Here is a 14,753-nt window from a genome sequence, read left to right as displayed (position 1 = left end):
GTGCAGGATCTGGCCCTAGTCTGTCACTGCCTTCATGGCACTGGTTTTATTCTCTCTAATTCACCCTCTGTAAAATTTGTCTCCGTCAGCTTTCTAATGAATGTATAAACCATTAGCCCCCAATTCTTCAAACACTTATGCACATACTTACCTTTAAATTTGTGAATGTTTGCAGGATTAGGGCCTAAATGAGTTTAACCAAGTGGCACACATTATAAAATACAGTATACGGAATTAAAATGACTGTTTTCAATCTGTGTGGGAATATATTATTGAGTTCTGCTTTAATGTGTTTTTGGTGCAAACAATAGAAAATAAAGACTTATTTACTGCAACTTATTTAGATAGTATATAGAAAAAGCTGGGGGGGGTTGTTTTTTTGTTTTTTTGGTGTTTTTTTTTTATGATCTGAATGAATTTCATGACAATAAAACCTTTCTGTTTTAGGGTCTTCCAGGTCAACCTGGTAACCCAGGCCCTGCTGGCAAGGAAGGTCCCGTTGTAAGTATTCTTTTCTTTTCATTATATTTTCCAAATATATATTAAAACACCACTAATAGCTATATTTAGGAAGCTGAAATCACATTGCTCAGCTTTAGCACAACTATGTTTAAAGTCAGTGAGATCTATTTTAAAGTATCCATTACAGTTATGTATTTTATTGCTCAAGAGACTGATCCAAAATCCATGGAGGTCAATGGGAGCCTTTCCATGGGCTTTGGATCAGGCCCATAATCCCGAAAAGTGAAGTAACAATAAAAATATGATTACCATTGTCACAGAAAGGAGAAAACATGTACTGAGAGTGACTGTATATTCAGATATGCTCTCCAATTTTTAAAAGTAAACCATATACACTAGGGCTAGGTCTACACTAACGGGGGGGGGGGGTCAATTTAAGATACGCAAATTCAGCTACGCGAATAGCATCGCTGAATTCGGCATATCCTATTCAACTTACCCCACTGTGAGGACGGCGGCCGTGGCTCTCCCGTCAACAGCGCTTACTCCTCCTGATGAGGTGGGAGTAAGCGCGTTGATTCGGGGATCGATTTATCCATCTAGATGAGACGCGATAAATCGATCCCCGAGAGATCGATTTCTACCCGCCAATCTGGGCGGGTAGTGTAGACTAGCCCTAGTGTAGACTAGCCCTAGGTGTTTGCTGTTTCCCCATACAAGTAACTCTTTTCTTTACATCACAGAAAGAAACTGAACCATGGGCCAGCGATTAAAAAATAGGCATTCAAAAGTCTGATTGATTTTTCTAGGGTTTCCCTGGTGCCGATGGTAGAGTTGGCCCAACTGGTCCAGCTGGTGCAAGAGGCGAGCCTGGCAACATTGGATTCCCTGGACCAAAAGGTCCCAATGTAAGTACAATAGAGCAGAGCTTTATATCACTGTGAGCCTACTTCTTGGTAGAGAGTTATCTTCATAATAATTATAGTTAAGCACTTGAATCTGCTTGCATGCCATTTACATTGTTATTTATTGAGCATATTTATTGAGTATAGTATATTTAATGCTATCAGGACATTTTTGTCTCTCTAGTAATTTGTGCAGTAACCCAAAATAGAAACAATATTTTTTCAACAAACCAGTAGAAAATGTTTAAGACTGTTATCAGATTAAGTGCATATTACAATATATGTTCATTTTAGTGCTGATCTCTATATTTAATTGTTCTACAAACATTGGTCCTCTGTATGCATTTCAACTATAGAGGAACTGCAGGGTCTGGCCCTTCAAAAGCTTTCTGAATATGCCTGAATATATACGGTCTGATCTAAAGCCCATTGAAGCCAGCAGAAATACTCCCATTGACTTTAGTGAGTTTTGGATCAATCCCGTAGGTGTGATAGGTAATTTTTACACTCAAACCCCTGGATTTATGGTGTTGTCTAGTGAAAGCCACCATGTACAGCATCTCAGAGAGCAGAACTGAGCCCTGCCAATATAGATGAATGGGGATTTGAAAAAAAGGACAAGGTAATTATTTCTATTGTATAGATGTTTTCTCCTACCTCTTCAGCTATCCAGTTAAAAGGTTTGAAAATATAGGGATAAAGGAACATGATAATAGCTTTGTGGCATGGAAAATAACAATCTTTGATTGGCATTTTAACTGTTTCCAAAATGATGACTTGTTTAATTTGTTTGTGTTTCTCCCTCCCTCCCCGTCCCCTCCATTTACTATAGGGTGAACCTGGCAAACCTGGTGACAGAGGCAATGTTGGTGTTGCTGGCTCACGGGTATGTGTATATTTTATCTGGTAACATATAGATAGGAGGTAGGAGAGCAATAACATATATTCAAGCCCCCCGCAAAGAGAAGATAGCATTAGTTTGTGCAAGTGAACCAAAGAATAACTGATGAAATAAAACACTCTGTAAACATGTGTCTAACCTTCTATCAGTACACATTGGACTAATGTTAAATGTGAATTACTCTGCTTGGTTTGCCCCATACATCAGATCCCTTCCTATATAAATCAATTCTGAAAAGGAAAGCTTATTCATTTCCAATTTATCCCTCAAATCCTGTTTTCTTCATATTATTTATGAGATTTACTAAATCTCCAGTGGAAGGTATTGCTTATCATCCACATCCTGCCATCAAGAACTCTTTTCTTTTTCTAAGGCTGATGGATCAAATTCATTCATATAACTTCATTGAAGGAAGTTTCACCAGGGATGAATTTGACCCCATGATTTCAAGTTAGTTCTAGAACCATAGCCATCCCACAATGCAATTGTGAGCACTTTTGCTCTCTTCTTACAATGCAGCTATTAAACACAAATGGATAGAAATCTGAGCAGGATAAAGACTCTTATTAACTAGACCAGTTGCAGGTACAAAATAAGCTGTTATGGCCCTATACTTTCAGAACAGGTGTGTAATTCAGAAAGACAGGAAAGCTGGGATTTATAAATGAGTCATCAAATCTTTCTCCAATACTGTGTTTAGGGTGCTCCTGGTCCTGATGGCAACAATGGTGCTCAAGGTCCCCCTGGCATTGCTGTAAGTAACAGCTTCTACATCATAAACCTAGTTGCAGAACGCTCTTGGTTTAATGTTAAATTACAGGGCTTCCAATATGAAAAACCTTCTCTTGTATTTCCAGGTCCTAGTTAAGCATTTTTCTTTTTAATTCCTTCTAGGGCAATCCTGGTGCAAAAGGTGAACAAGGTCCAGCTGGCCCCCCTGGCTTCCAAGTAAGTAAATATTCACTTGCCAAATATTATCCCATATATTTTATCATTCATAGTAGCAAACACTATAGTTAATATTTAACTCTCCCGTTCTTTGTAAGCTCACCTTCGCCCATTCAGAACTTTCTTAGTAGATCTCTATATAGCCAGCTGAAATCTCAAATATTTAGACTTCTTCAGTGTAACTGTGTCAAAACACTCAATGTATGAATAAATGTCAAAAATATTTGGGCCCAGATATTTACTCCCATGCAGTAGGACTACATAATTGTTCTTATAGCTTAGGACCTGATCAAAAGCCCACTGAAATCATCTGAAGTCTTTCAGTGGGCTTTAAGTCAGGCCCTGAAAGCAAAACATGTCCCTTGTTCTTTCACGTTCTAAACTTGGCCTCTTACTGCTGCTTTACTGTAAGATGTGTAGGCTCTTCCGTAACAGTCTGAAATGCATTCAGTATTTCAGGTAATAACTTTATTCATATGTGTATTTCTTTTCATTTAGGGTCTCCCAGGCCCCTCAGGCCCTGCTGGTGAAGCTGGTAAACCAGGCGACAGAGTGAGTAACACAAGCAGTAGTTTGCAAGTAGTGGCGGTTGATGTGCTGTGATTAAACTCATACATAAGGTGAAGAAAAACGAAGTCTAGTTTAGATCCTCCATTTACCAAAATGAAAAATGTTCCATATTGTATGCAAAGTTTCTATCTAATTCATTATTAAAGGCGGCAACAAATCAAGAGGCTCACTTAGCAATTGAGGAGTATTTCTTATTTCAGAGTTCTAGTATGAACAAAGCCAAACCCTGCTATGACGTTTCAAGCCTGATCTGATTTACACTATGTATTCCAGGTTGAATATCTTTAAAAATAGACTGACAATAAATGGAAATTATTTGACAGAAAATTTCCATTCCAAAACTTCAGTGTCTGCTGTTCCTCCGGCATTATTCTAGTTTTATGCCAGTGTAATTCCATTAAAATCTACTGAATTACATGGGCATAAAATTGGGGTAACTCAGTGGTGAAGCAGGCCTCCAGAGTCTGCATAAGTTTGAAAGCTAGACCTGCCAGTGCCATGGGATACTGTTTGGCTGCATGTTTGGGGAGGAAAGGGTCTCTGTGCCCTTTCATCCTCACCCACCTTTGTGCACCAAAGACCAGGTGGTGGTGTGCCATATTTGTCATATGTTGTTGCACTGAAAAGTATTTCTAACTAGTATTTAAAAAAACAAATGTAAGACCACAGCAATCATGACAAGCCTGCTTTAGAAATCAGCTTAACCCATGTTTCTCTTTTGTCTAGGGTATTCCAGGTGAATTTGGCCTCCCCGGTCCTGCTGGTGTAAGAGTAAGTTACTCTTCATAGTACATTTTCAAACTCTGTCTTGATAAAGTTTTCTTTATTTATGTACATTTCTAATAAGACTTGATAAACTCAGGAGGAATGAGAATTCTCAGCCCCAGTGCATGCATCAGGGCCTGCTAATCCTCCCATGTAGTGGGAAAATAATGGGGATGGCCTGCTGCTCCCTCCCATGTCATGTTTGACCTCTGCATATGCATAGAAGGTCTGGTCCAAAGCACAGTGAAAACAATAGATTTCTTTGTGCTATGGATTAGGTATGTTGTGCACTAAACTACAAGCCATGACCCCCCCAACACACCTAGTCACTTCCAAACCTACCTTACCTCCAACCCCAGCATGATAGTGTAAAGAGATGCTGCAGAGGCTTCTCTGCATTGCACAAAGTAATGCAGAATCCCCCTGCTCGTGCTCAGAAGTAGACAAAACACTATACTTCTGTGGTGGGCATAGACGGCTGCTCTGGCTTTGGACATTGGCTCTTTAAACACCTGTTTAACTAGTTGCTTTTCAAAATTTGACCATATGGCTACTAGCAGAAGCAAAGAGTTCATGGCAGTTATGTTCTCCTGCCATGCAGGAAAAGCTCTGATTGGGAGACATAATTTACATTTTATTTATGTTGTCCCTAAACTGCTTATCAGAAAACTATCCAGTTGGCTTCAAAACACTTAGAAACTGGGAGATGCCTTTTTTCCTTTTAAAAACTGTATATATAAACACTTAATGTTCTTAGGGCTGATAATGAGCATTACTGAATTAAAACAGACAATAAAGATGCTTGTTTGATAATTGCGATGGCCCTAATCCTGAGAGCTGCTCCATATGGGTGGACCCCCATTAGAATCCTAATCCTGCCCCCAAATTGCCTGTGGGGCATCAGTTCACAATTGTGCACATGGATATTGTTAAGAGAAGTTGTGTGCACCCTGTCCAAAGGCAGAATTTGGTGCTTAGAAAATATTTGTATTTTAACTGGCAATCTCTCTCGATTAAAAGCTTTTGGGGTTTTATATTGGTAGGTATGTGTCAAAAACTATGGACCAGATTCTCTAGTGCCTAGTGAAGTCATTTATACCTGTACAAAGTGGGTGTAAAACTGACATTCTGGTGTGTTTGCATTTTGCACCCAGTTTGCACAGGTATAAGTGACTGCACAAGGTGCAAGGTCTTGGAAAACCAGGCCCTTTAGAAAGGGCACATGGAATATATTTTACACAATGTGAATACCAATGTAATTTTTTTTCACATCAAATAAAGAGTTTGGTGCAATCAACCAACCCTTTAATGGCTCTGGTTTATAAAGGACAACTCAAACCAACCTGTCTCTTTCAGGGTGAACGTGGCGCTCCAGGTGAAAGCGGCGCTGCTGGTCCTGTAGGTTCCATGGGAAGCCGTGGTGCAACTGGCCCACCAGGCCCTGATGGTAACAAGGTAAGCCTTTGCAAACTGCTACTGCTATGACTACTGAAACCTTGATGATCAAGTGCATAACTCCACTTGATGCTGATGACAATTGCCTACATATATCCCTGAGACAATGGGCCAGATCCTCAGGTGGTGTCAAATGGCAAAGCTCCATTGAGGCCTAGTATGTACTAGTTTGTTATGCACATTTTCTCTTCACAGAGGATGGGAGTGAGATTCCAGCTAGTAATCACTGATACAATTTATGTTAGCTAAGTGTTCCATTCGCCTCTTTTGAACTGGATTTATACTGTGCCTGACTCTTTGTGCCAAACTTTCATCAATGCAAACATTAGCACCTACATTTCTATATCTTAATTACTGATATCTGTGGCAACGTGTGAGCCCAATGATGAGCTGACACAAAACTGCCCCCACAAAAACAAAAGCCTGGTTGAAGCCCGGGTGAATCTGGTGCTTAAGTTTCACTTGACCCACAGATCAAGTTGCAAAAACTGGAAGCAAGAGCATCATTTATTGACTGGGGATCACGGCTAAAGTCACAGAGAAACAAGGAAAGCCAGGCATTGTCTTATCTTTGCAAAATCTCATCAGTAAAGTTGAGTTTGGAATCCAACCTCCATTCTGTCAAGACCTCCAGATTCTAAAGAGTCAGGGAAATGGTTCTGATTTGGGCCTTTTCTCTAGTAGAAAATTGGGGTGACGCGGGAGAGGGGGGCAGGTTCCTGGGCAAAATGGAAGATTACTGTTGTTTTGGAAGATCAGGCTGTTCACCTGAAGCAAAATTCAGCCGTGGAGTGAACAAGCACTACTCCACTGCCTTCAGAGAACTCTATTGAAAGCAATGAAGTTGCACCCATTTACCACAGAGATAAATTTTAAAAAATCTTCTAAAATTTGAGGTGGACTATTTGAAGATAAGAATGATTTATTGAGTCAGTCCTTTCAAAAATTAGAAGAAAGATGGGGAATTCAATGTTAAGATAATTTTGCTGAGACCCTTACAGAACAAATCATTCCTTTCTTACATGTTCCCTTGTTACTGCTAGGGTGAACCTGGCAATGCTGGTGCCCCTGGTGGTCCAGGCTCAGCCGGCTCTGGTGGAATCCCAGGTGAGAGGGGTATTGCTGGTGTCCCAGGAGGCAAAGGTGAAAAGGTAAGTCACCAGTTTCAACCAGTTTCATTGCAACTGAAACACATGTGCACAGGTTGCAGGGGAGAGGGGGGGACTGTTTTAAAACAATTGAACATAGAGGTCACCTGAATATAACTTTCACCAAAGCTGAAAAGTTATGTGAAACTGTATTTCAGAGAAACCCACCACTAGCACATGAGTAAATGGGCTATTTTCTCAACAAAGTCATGATCTTGTGTGGTTCTGAAAGCCTCCTCTCTGATGCCGGCACCCTTGACTACCCTTGGGAATCAGTAGGAGTAGTGGTCACTTATCACTTTTCAGGACTGGGCCCCATGAGTTTACTGAGAGATATATTAAACTTGTCTTCAGTGAGTACTAATTACAGTCAGAATGGAGCTATGTAAAAAGGGCTCCGCCTACTTTGCTACAACTCGTTGAGGGCTGAGCACTAGTTACAGGACCTGTAATATTTATGACATGTAGTTAGCAAATGTAGAACGAATACACGTTGGCAGTTTCATACATACGGCACGGTATTTTCCTTCATCTGTCTGATCCATTCACAATTTTATTCTTGGGAAATGGATTAAGAAACTCTGATTTTAATTTTGGAATTAGGAATGCCCTTCAGTTTGCCTGAGCAACTCACCCCATTCCTATTACTACTGTGTATAAAACTCAACGAAGAATTGCAAAATCTAGTATCATTTTGTCAGATACTCCCAATGTGAAGTGCCTAAGTGTTTGAGTAATCTAGGTATCCAAGGGGAATCAGAGAAATATCTCAGCAACCAAAGCCTTTCTCGGGGTGTGAGAGTATGAAATCTAGTGAATGACCTCTAAGCCTGAGGTTGGCAATATTGCTTCATTTGTTTTGACTAAAGGAATCAAAAGGCATTCAGCTAAAGATGCAGTCAAAAAGGGATGAGGCCTGGAATTGCCTGACACTCTTTATAAGATACAGTATCTAGGTAGCTGCCATGTGGATCCATGCAAAGCAATAGTACATATTTGAGAAGAAAATTAGGGCTGAATCGTATTCTGATTCCTTGAGGCTACAGAGATGGCCAATGACTATCCTTCTTGTGACCCTCGTTCACTATGTAACCATTTATATGCTCCCATTGAGCTCTCACAATTATTTTTCCTGCTCTAAGCATAAAGTATAATGCGGATTCCCAGGAGAATTTGTACATACTGCTTTTATGGGCCAAAGGAAAAGGGGGAGGGAGCAGCCTGATTCATATCTCACATTGGTGCAAGCCAGATTGAGATCAGTAGCAAGCCCCTCAACTTTTTCACAGATTGTAATTTGTAATTGAATCCTTAATCCCATTCAAACACGCTGTGACCTGGGAGGAAGGCCTATGGCTATGGAGCAGGATTTCCACATTGGGAGAAGGGGAACTGAGCTTGCAACTCTTTTAACCTTTCTTTTGTGCTTTTTGGGGTGGCCCTATGTCATTCCTCTTCCTCTGCAACTTCACTCCACAACTCACTGCTTAGCACAAGCAATGGCACACTGAGCAATGCATTTGCTATTAAACTCTCATTCAGGAGAGTCAGATTTCAGTCTGCATGTTAAAAAGAGAATGTGCCACAAAATGAAGATTTCCTTCTGCACTCAAGATACACATACAATAACTGCACATGGAGAAGGAAGGAATTATGTCTCCATGTATGAATAAGAATTGAATGGGCACCATGATGATGCAGTTAGAATAGAGAGTTTAGATCTCTTTTTGTCTCTGGCCTTCATTAACAATATAACGTGGTGGGGTTTGTTTGTTTTTTCCTGTTTCCAGGGTTTACCAGGCCTCAGAGGCGAAGCTGGGGCAACAGGAAGAGATGGCTCTCGGGTGAGTATATCAAGTCATTCTATTGTCACTGAATTTAGCTCCGAACACTTCAGAAATGCTTCTGTTGAAGGGGAATGAACAAGATTTACAGGAGCATGTTCAAGCCTTTCCCGGAGTCTAAGATCTGTTCAGGTCTTTTGCACAGTCAACAACAGGGCCGGCTCCAGGCACCAGCTAAGGAAGCAGGTGCTTGGGGCGGCCAATACAAAGGGGCGGCACTCCGTCCGCTGTTGGGGCAGCCTGTCCGGGTCTTCGGCGGGAATTCGGCGACGGGTCCCTCAGTCCCTCTCTTTCTGTTTGAGCTGCCGCCGAAGTGCCGCCAAAGAGTAAGAGAGGGAGTGAAGGATCCGTCACCGAACTGCCACTGAAGAATGGAGCGGCGCGATTGAGCTACCGCCGAAGTGCTGCCGATCGGCTTTTTTTTTTTTTTTTCCGCCGCTTGGGGCGGCAGAAAACCTGGAGCCAGCCCTGGTCAACTACAAAATGGTGTTTAGAGTTCATCTCTCCATATTTTAAAGAAAAGCTTTAAAATACACCAGCAAAGTAAAATAATAACTTTATTGAGTAGTACTAAGAAGGATTAATCCGGAGTCCCAGCTTTCTCTAGTGGAAGGGAACCAGAGATGTCTCAAGACACTAAATGTTTTGCATTAATGAACTCGAGGATCTCACACTTCATTGCTTCCATAGGCTGAGCTCCTTGAACACCCCAGGGACTCCTTGCATCCCTCCATTCCAAACTCCCACAAGCTCCCTGTGTGCCACCCTCCCATCCCCCTCTATTTCAAGACTCCCTGCAATTCTACCACTCCTTTCCCCCATGCCTGGGATCTGTGTGCCCTCCCATTCTTCCCTTCCCCCCCATACCAGGGTTCCCCATTTCCCCCCCATGCCTGGGCTCTGTGTGCCCCCCATTCCTCCCTTCCCCCATCACCAGCACCATTAGTATTTCTTTTCTTTCTGCCTGGTGATAAGTCATTCAGGGTGTTTAAACTGAAGATGGACAGGGCTGAGACGGTGTTGGAAAGTGTTGATGGCTGCCATCAACTGGTTTTTTGTTGTTGTTTTTTTATTGATCTATAGACAATTACAGACCTGACTGAAGCGGATGGTTCTGTTAACCAGATACCAGGGGCTTTGTGTGCCCCCCCATCCGCTTTTCTGATTTTCACAAAAATCAATAGCGTTCTGCCCACTGATGTCTAGAACACTCCCTAAACTTTCAAAATTGATTGGCTGCTGTGTTTTTGAGTTATCCCGTTGCATACAGACAAATGCCATCGAGCTGAGTATAGGGCCTTGCTTTACTCAGAGTTATGCAATGTGATATTACCCTTTAGTTACAAATATTCACACTATATGGGCCCGAAACTGCAAACCCATGAATCACAGGAGTAAAACTCATGTGAGCCAAGTAAGTCTTTCATTGAAGTCAATGGGTCTACTCAAGTAAGGTTCCAGGATCAGATCCTATATATCTTTTATACATTAGATGAAGTGGGAAAGGGGTATACAAATTAAGGGGCCAGCCCTGCAATTGTTCAGTGTGTGGACTCCAACAAAAGTCAATGAGAGTTATGAGTGTAGATCAATGGCAGAAACAGTGAGGTAACAGTGAGCTCGTTTTTCATTTGTTCTAATTGAAGATCTCTTGTACCGCAAAGGCACATTAGTTTTTTAAAGAAGGCACTCATTTTAATGTGAATGCTCAAAGAGGCTTTGGGAACTTGTACTCTGGGAGGAAGGGAGTAATGAAACATTTTTTTCCTCCCAATTTTGCATCATATAAATTCAAGCTAATAAACTAACATTGTCACACTGCTGTCTCCAGAAGGAAGAACAGAAAGGAAAGGCAGTGGAGCAGAGAGAATGGCCACTCTTGCTTGAGGGAATGTATGTAACCAGAAATCATGCCATGTTTCTGTCTTGCTCTTTAGGGTATTCCTGGTGCTGTTGGATCCCCTGGCCCTGCTGGTGGCCCTGGTGATCGGGTATGTCTCCGTTTGCTTTTTTGTTACCAATGTAACTTTTGCATGAACATTTAAAGGTTGCAGGGGAAAACATAACCAGTCTCTGTTTAGAATAAAAAGAAATTCCATTCTAGCTAGCGTTGTAAATAGACGTTCTAAATCTTTCATATACTGCCCATATTGGGAGAGCTACCAGAGGCTATAAAACCTCCTTGGCAAGTGAAGAAGGATTGCCACAGCACTGCTCTGTCCTAGGCAAACGGGTCGGGGTGGGAAGAGTTGTAGGAGTATAGTGGGCCCAAACATAAAGAAGGTTCTGGATTGGGCCCTGCCTTTCTGATTGCACACTTAGCATTCTGGTGGGGTGGGGAGGGGAGAAGGCAGGGGTGATGGAGGAACACATATCAGCTCATCATTGTTTTGAAATACACCGGCATTTAATCCTTGGTGATAATTTCAGGAAATGTCCAAAAAACATGCGAAAAATGCAACTCAGTAGCATTAAATAGGTGAAAACTGGAGTATTTCTGATGAAGAGTAATATGTAGTGGTGATCTCTTCTCACTTGCAGGCATAGGGGAGATGAGTACATAATTCCCCCATTAATCAAAGAGAAGGCCATATTATCTAAAGTACATCCCCATTCTGATTATAGTCAGTGTGATTGCCAATGGCACATCATAGTGAAAATGTTCTTTGGTATATTTTAGGGTGAATCTGGTCCTGCTGGTTCTGCTGGCCCTGCTGGTGCTCGTGGTGCTCCTGTAAGTAGCAACTTAGAGAACATTTCCAGATGCAAAAATGATACATTCAGAAAACAACTACTCTTGAGTGCTGACAGCTTTATTCCTGGGTATTTCTTATCTCACTCTAGGGTGAACGTGGTGAGAGTGGTCCTGCTGGCCCTAACGGATTTGCTGGACCTCCGGTAAGTACCAAGTGTATGATTCACTGTCAAACGCTGCAACATTCTGTTGTTGTGTTCCTTTAAAATATATTTTAAACATTTTTTTATTCCTCTCTGTGTTTTTAGGGTGCCGCTGGCCAAACTGGTGCTAAAGGCGAGCGGGGTCAGAAAGGACCTAAGGGTGAACTTGGTCCACAGGGTGCTATTGGCCCAGCTGGCAATAGTGGACCAGCAGTAAGTAAACTGAATTTACTATTAAAATACACTGACCCTTGATTAAACTATGCAGCCAGTACAGCTGGCAAGTAGGCTTTGAACTTTAAACAGTTTTGTTTTGTTTGTTTCTCTCCAAGTTTCAAAACTAAAGTTTTAAGCTGTGAGAAAGGTGGCGATTTTGGTTTGCAAGGGTTTGTGAGAACTTTGTCATCAGTTTATTTGGGAAACTCAAATGAATTCCCTTGCCTCCAATGACTCTGATCTTGATTCAAAACACTGAAACTTTGAGTTAAAAGCAAAACCATAAATGTGTCCAGGTTACTAAGAAGACCTGAGATCATCAATACACCTGCAGTCAAGTTTCTTGTTAACAAATTTTAATAATTGTGATAAAGGTTTTTATTCATTTCTCTTAACAAAAACTGTTATAATTTACACAGTCTGTTTATTTCCCGTTTATAAAAATGCACCTAGCCAAGACTGTAGGCTCAAGTGTACAATTTAATTTTTTAGAAGTACATAGAACAAATTCAGGTTCAGACGGGATCAGTATTAAATTCCTCCTAACACAAGAACCAAAAATCCCCTTCACTTTGTTCATGTCCACTCAACTGACTCCTTCAGACAGAGGTTAGGAAAATAAATAAGTTTTGCAACATGCTATGAAGGTCAATATATTGAGGCTGTGTTGAGCCAAACAAAGAGATGTCTGTAGGTAAATTCCAAAGTTGAGGATCCCTCACTAATGGCATCCTATCAAAGATAAATATGTTCCTTAGGGACTGGACTTTCAGACACATACTCCTCTTGTACATGTGCACCTACACATGTGGTTTTGATGGAACTGTCGTCACATCTAAGTGACGTAATGTAAGACGTGGGAACTATGTTGAAAAGATGCTGAAAGTCAGGACCTAGATCTTTAACTATTCCCATTTTGAAAATTTACAAGAGGAAATTTCTTTACGGGATTGTTTAGGGCTTTTACCCTTCTCCATATGCTTCCAGCTAGAGCAGTATCCTGCCTTGCCCTTATTCAATCTATATAGAGTTGTTGTAATATCCATACCACACATATGTAAGTGGTTTCTTCATGCCCTTTGCCAACTAAGCCATTGCTATTTTGTTTTGTTTCTGAGTTTGTGGGTGTGCATGTAACATTTGGAAGCCAGTTTAAATTGAAAAATCTTTCACTTAAAGCCTGAAGCCCTTGCTCAGTTTGTACCAAGTCCTTGGTATGCTGACTTCCATGAGTTCACCTGCATAAGGTTTGAGTGAAAGCTAAGCAAAGGAACTCATGATTTGTTCCCAGTATTCGAATATGTACTCTGATATTGGAGGGGGTGGAGCAATCCTGCTTCCATTAAAGTTGATGGCAAAACTCCCATTAACTTTAGTCAAAGTAGGATTGGGACCTTTTTCTATATCTGGAACTTTGGAAGTTTTTTGTTTGGTTCATCGTTTTCCCTTTCTCCTCCTCGCATGTAGGGTCCCGTTGGTGCTGCAGGTCCCGCTGGTGGTCGCGGTGATGGTGGTCCTCCTGTAAGTCTTTAAGCTTCTTACACATCCATTTTCTCTTGACTTTGAATCATCGTTCAATGATTCACCTTCCAATGATTCAGCCCTCACCTTCCCCTTGATTTTTATTTGTAGGGCATCACTGGTTTCCCTGGAGCAGCTGGCAGAACTGGTCCTCCCGGCCCTGCAGTAAGTAATTGGTGAAAGTAGTTTGTCAGATGACAGACAGGCTGAGCCACATTATGGACAAATCCCAATCTCAGTTCCATCTATATAAATCATTGACGTGAGAGGAGTTAATCCTGAATTACACAGGTGTAACTAAGATCAGAGACAGGCCCTTAATTACTTAGCACCAGGTGTTTAAACGTGCTCACGTTCATAGAGTTGCAGATGGGTGCCTAGTGGGAATTTCAAAACCTCCCCCATTGGGAGTTAGGTGCCTAGGCACTTTTGAAAATCCCACTAGGCATCTGTCTGCATTTCTAGGTGCCTAAATACCTTTGTAAATTGTGTCTTTTGTGCTAGTTTCTGCCACCTGTCTTCACACTGAGTAGCAACTTACTCTGGGAGCAGTTCCATTAACTTCAGTGGGAGTGTTCCTAGGGTAAGGCAGTCCTCAGCTTGGGAAAGAGTGGCAGAAAGTCACTTCTTGCCCACATTTTCAAAACTGAAATTCTGCCCTCTTTAAAGTGCCCTAAATTGAGCACCCAAAATGAAGGGACCCAAAATCACTAGTTCCTTTTGAAAATGTGGACCCTTAAGCTTTGGGTGGGAAAAAAAATTCTTTAAGATCCAGTATGTAATCTAATGACACATGCAAAGGCTGGCACATTCACCATGAAGGTGCTTCCATTCATTTGAAAAAGACCTTTTTTTTCCTTATCTGACATTCCTGTATTTAATTATGTTGGATATCACCGCATGTCTGACAGAGCTAAAAGAGGCCATAAAGGGTCCAGCCAGACTGGAAGAAGAAAATACCCTGTTATAAAATTGATTACAATAATGTTAATAATTACAGCCAGTAGGCACAGAACCAAGACTATAGTTTATTCTGGGCCAAATTGTACCACTCTTATTCACACTGCTCCTTGGGTAGTTCCATTGATTTCAGATATACATGGTGAGTAAGGGAGGGAGA

The 14,753-nt window shown here is 41.4% G+C and overlaps 1 protein-coding gene across 1 annotated transcript in view; it reads left to right on the top strand.

The window, feature by feature from the left end:
- COL1A2 (collagen type I alpha 2 chain) overlaps nucleotides 1-14,753 on the top strand; it is a 29,935-nt gene that overhangs the window by 3,897 nt on the left and 11,285 nt on the right. Inside the window, exons 9-24 of the mRNA XM_065398456.1 lie at nucleotides 448-501; nucleotides 1,272-1,370; nucleotides 2,200-2,253; nucleotides 2,969-3,022; nucleotides 3,163-3,216; nucleotides 3,715-3,768; nucleotides 4,513-4,557; nucleotides 5,908-6,006; nucleotides 7,050-7,157; nucleotides 8,945-8,998; nucleotides 10,936-10,989; nucleotides 11,679-11,732; nucleotides 11,843-11,896; nucleotides 12,002-12,109; nucleotides 13,580-13,633; nucleotides 13,745-13,798. Coding sequence (XP_065254528.1) covers nucleotides 448-501; nucleotides 1,272-1,370; nucleotides 2,200-2,253; nucleotides 2,969-3,022; nucleotides 3,163-3,216; nucleotides 3,715-3,768; nucleotides 4,513-4,557; nucleotides 5,908-6,006; nucleotides 7,050-7,157; nucleotides 8,945-8,998; nucleotides 10,936-10,989; nucleotides 11,679-11,732; nucleotides 11,843-11,896; nucleotides 12,002-12,109; nucleotides 13,580-13,633; nucleotides 13,745-13,798 — 1,053 coding nt within the window. The remainder of the gene's footprint in view (nucleotides 1-447; nucleotides 502-1,271; nucleotides 1,371-2,199; nucleotides 2,254-2,968; nucleotides 3,023-3,162; nucleotides 3,217-3,714; nucleotides 3,769-4,512; nucleotides 4,558-5,907; nucleotides 6,007-7,049; nucleotides 7,158-8,944; nucleotides 8,999-10,935; nucleotides 10,990-11,678; nucleotides 11,733-11,842; nucleotides 11,897-12,001; nucleotides 12,110-13,579; nucleotides 13,634-13,744; nucleotides 13,799-14,753) is intronic.

The sequence above is a fragment of the Emys orbicularis genome, chromosome 2 (assembly GCF_028017835.1).
Source record: "Emys orbicularis isolate rEmyOrb1 chromosome 2, rEmyOrb1.hap1, whole genome shotgun sequence".
NCBI lineage: Eukaryota > Metazoa > Chordata > Testudines > Emydidae > Emys > Emys orbicularis.
The sequence above is the reverse complement of the archived record's forward strand: the minus strand, read 5'-3'. Positions and strand labels throughout refer to the sequence as shown.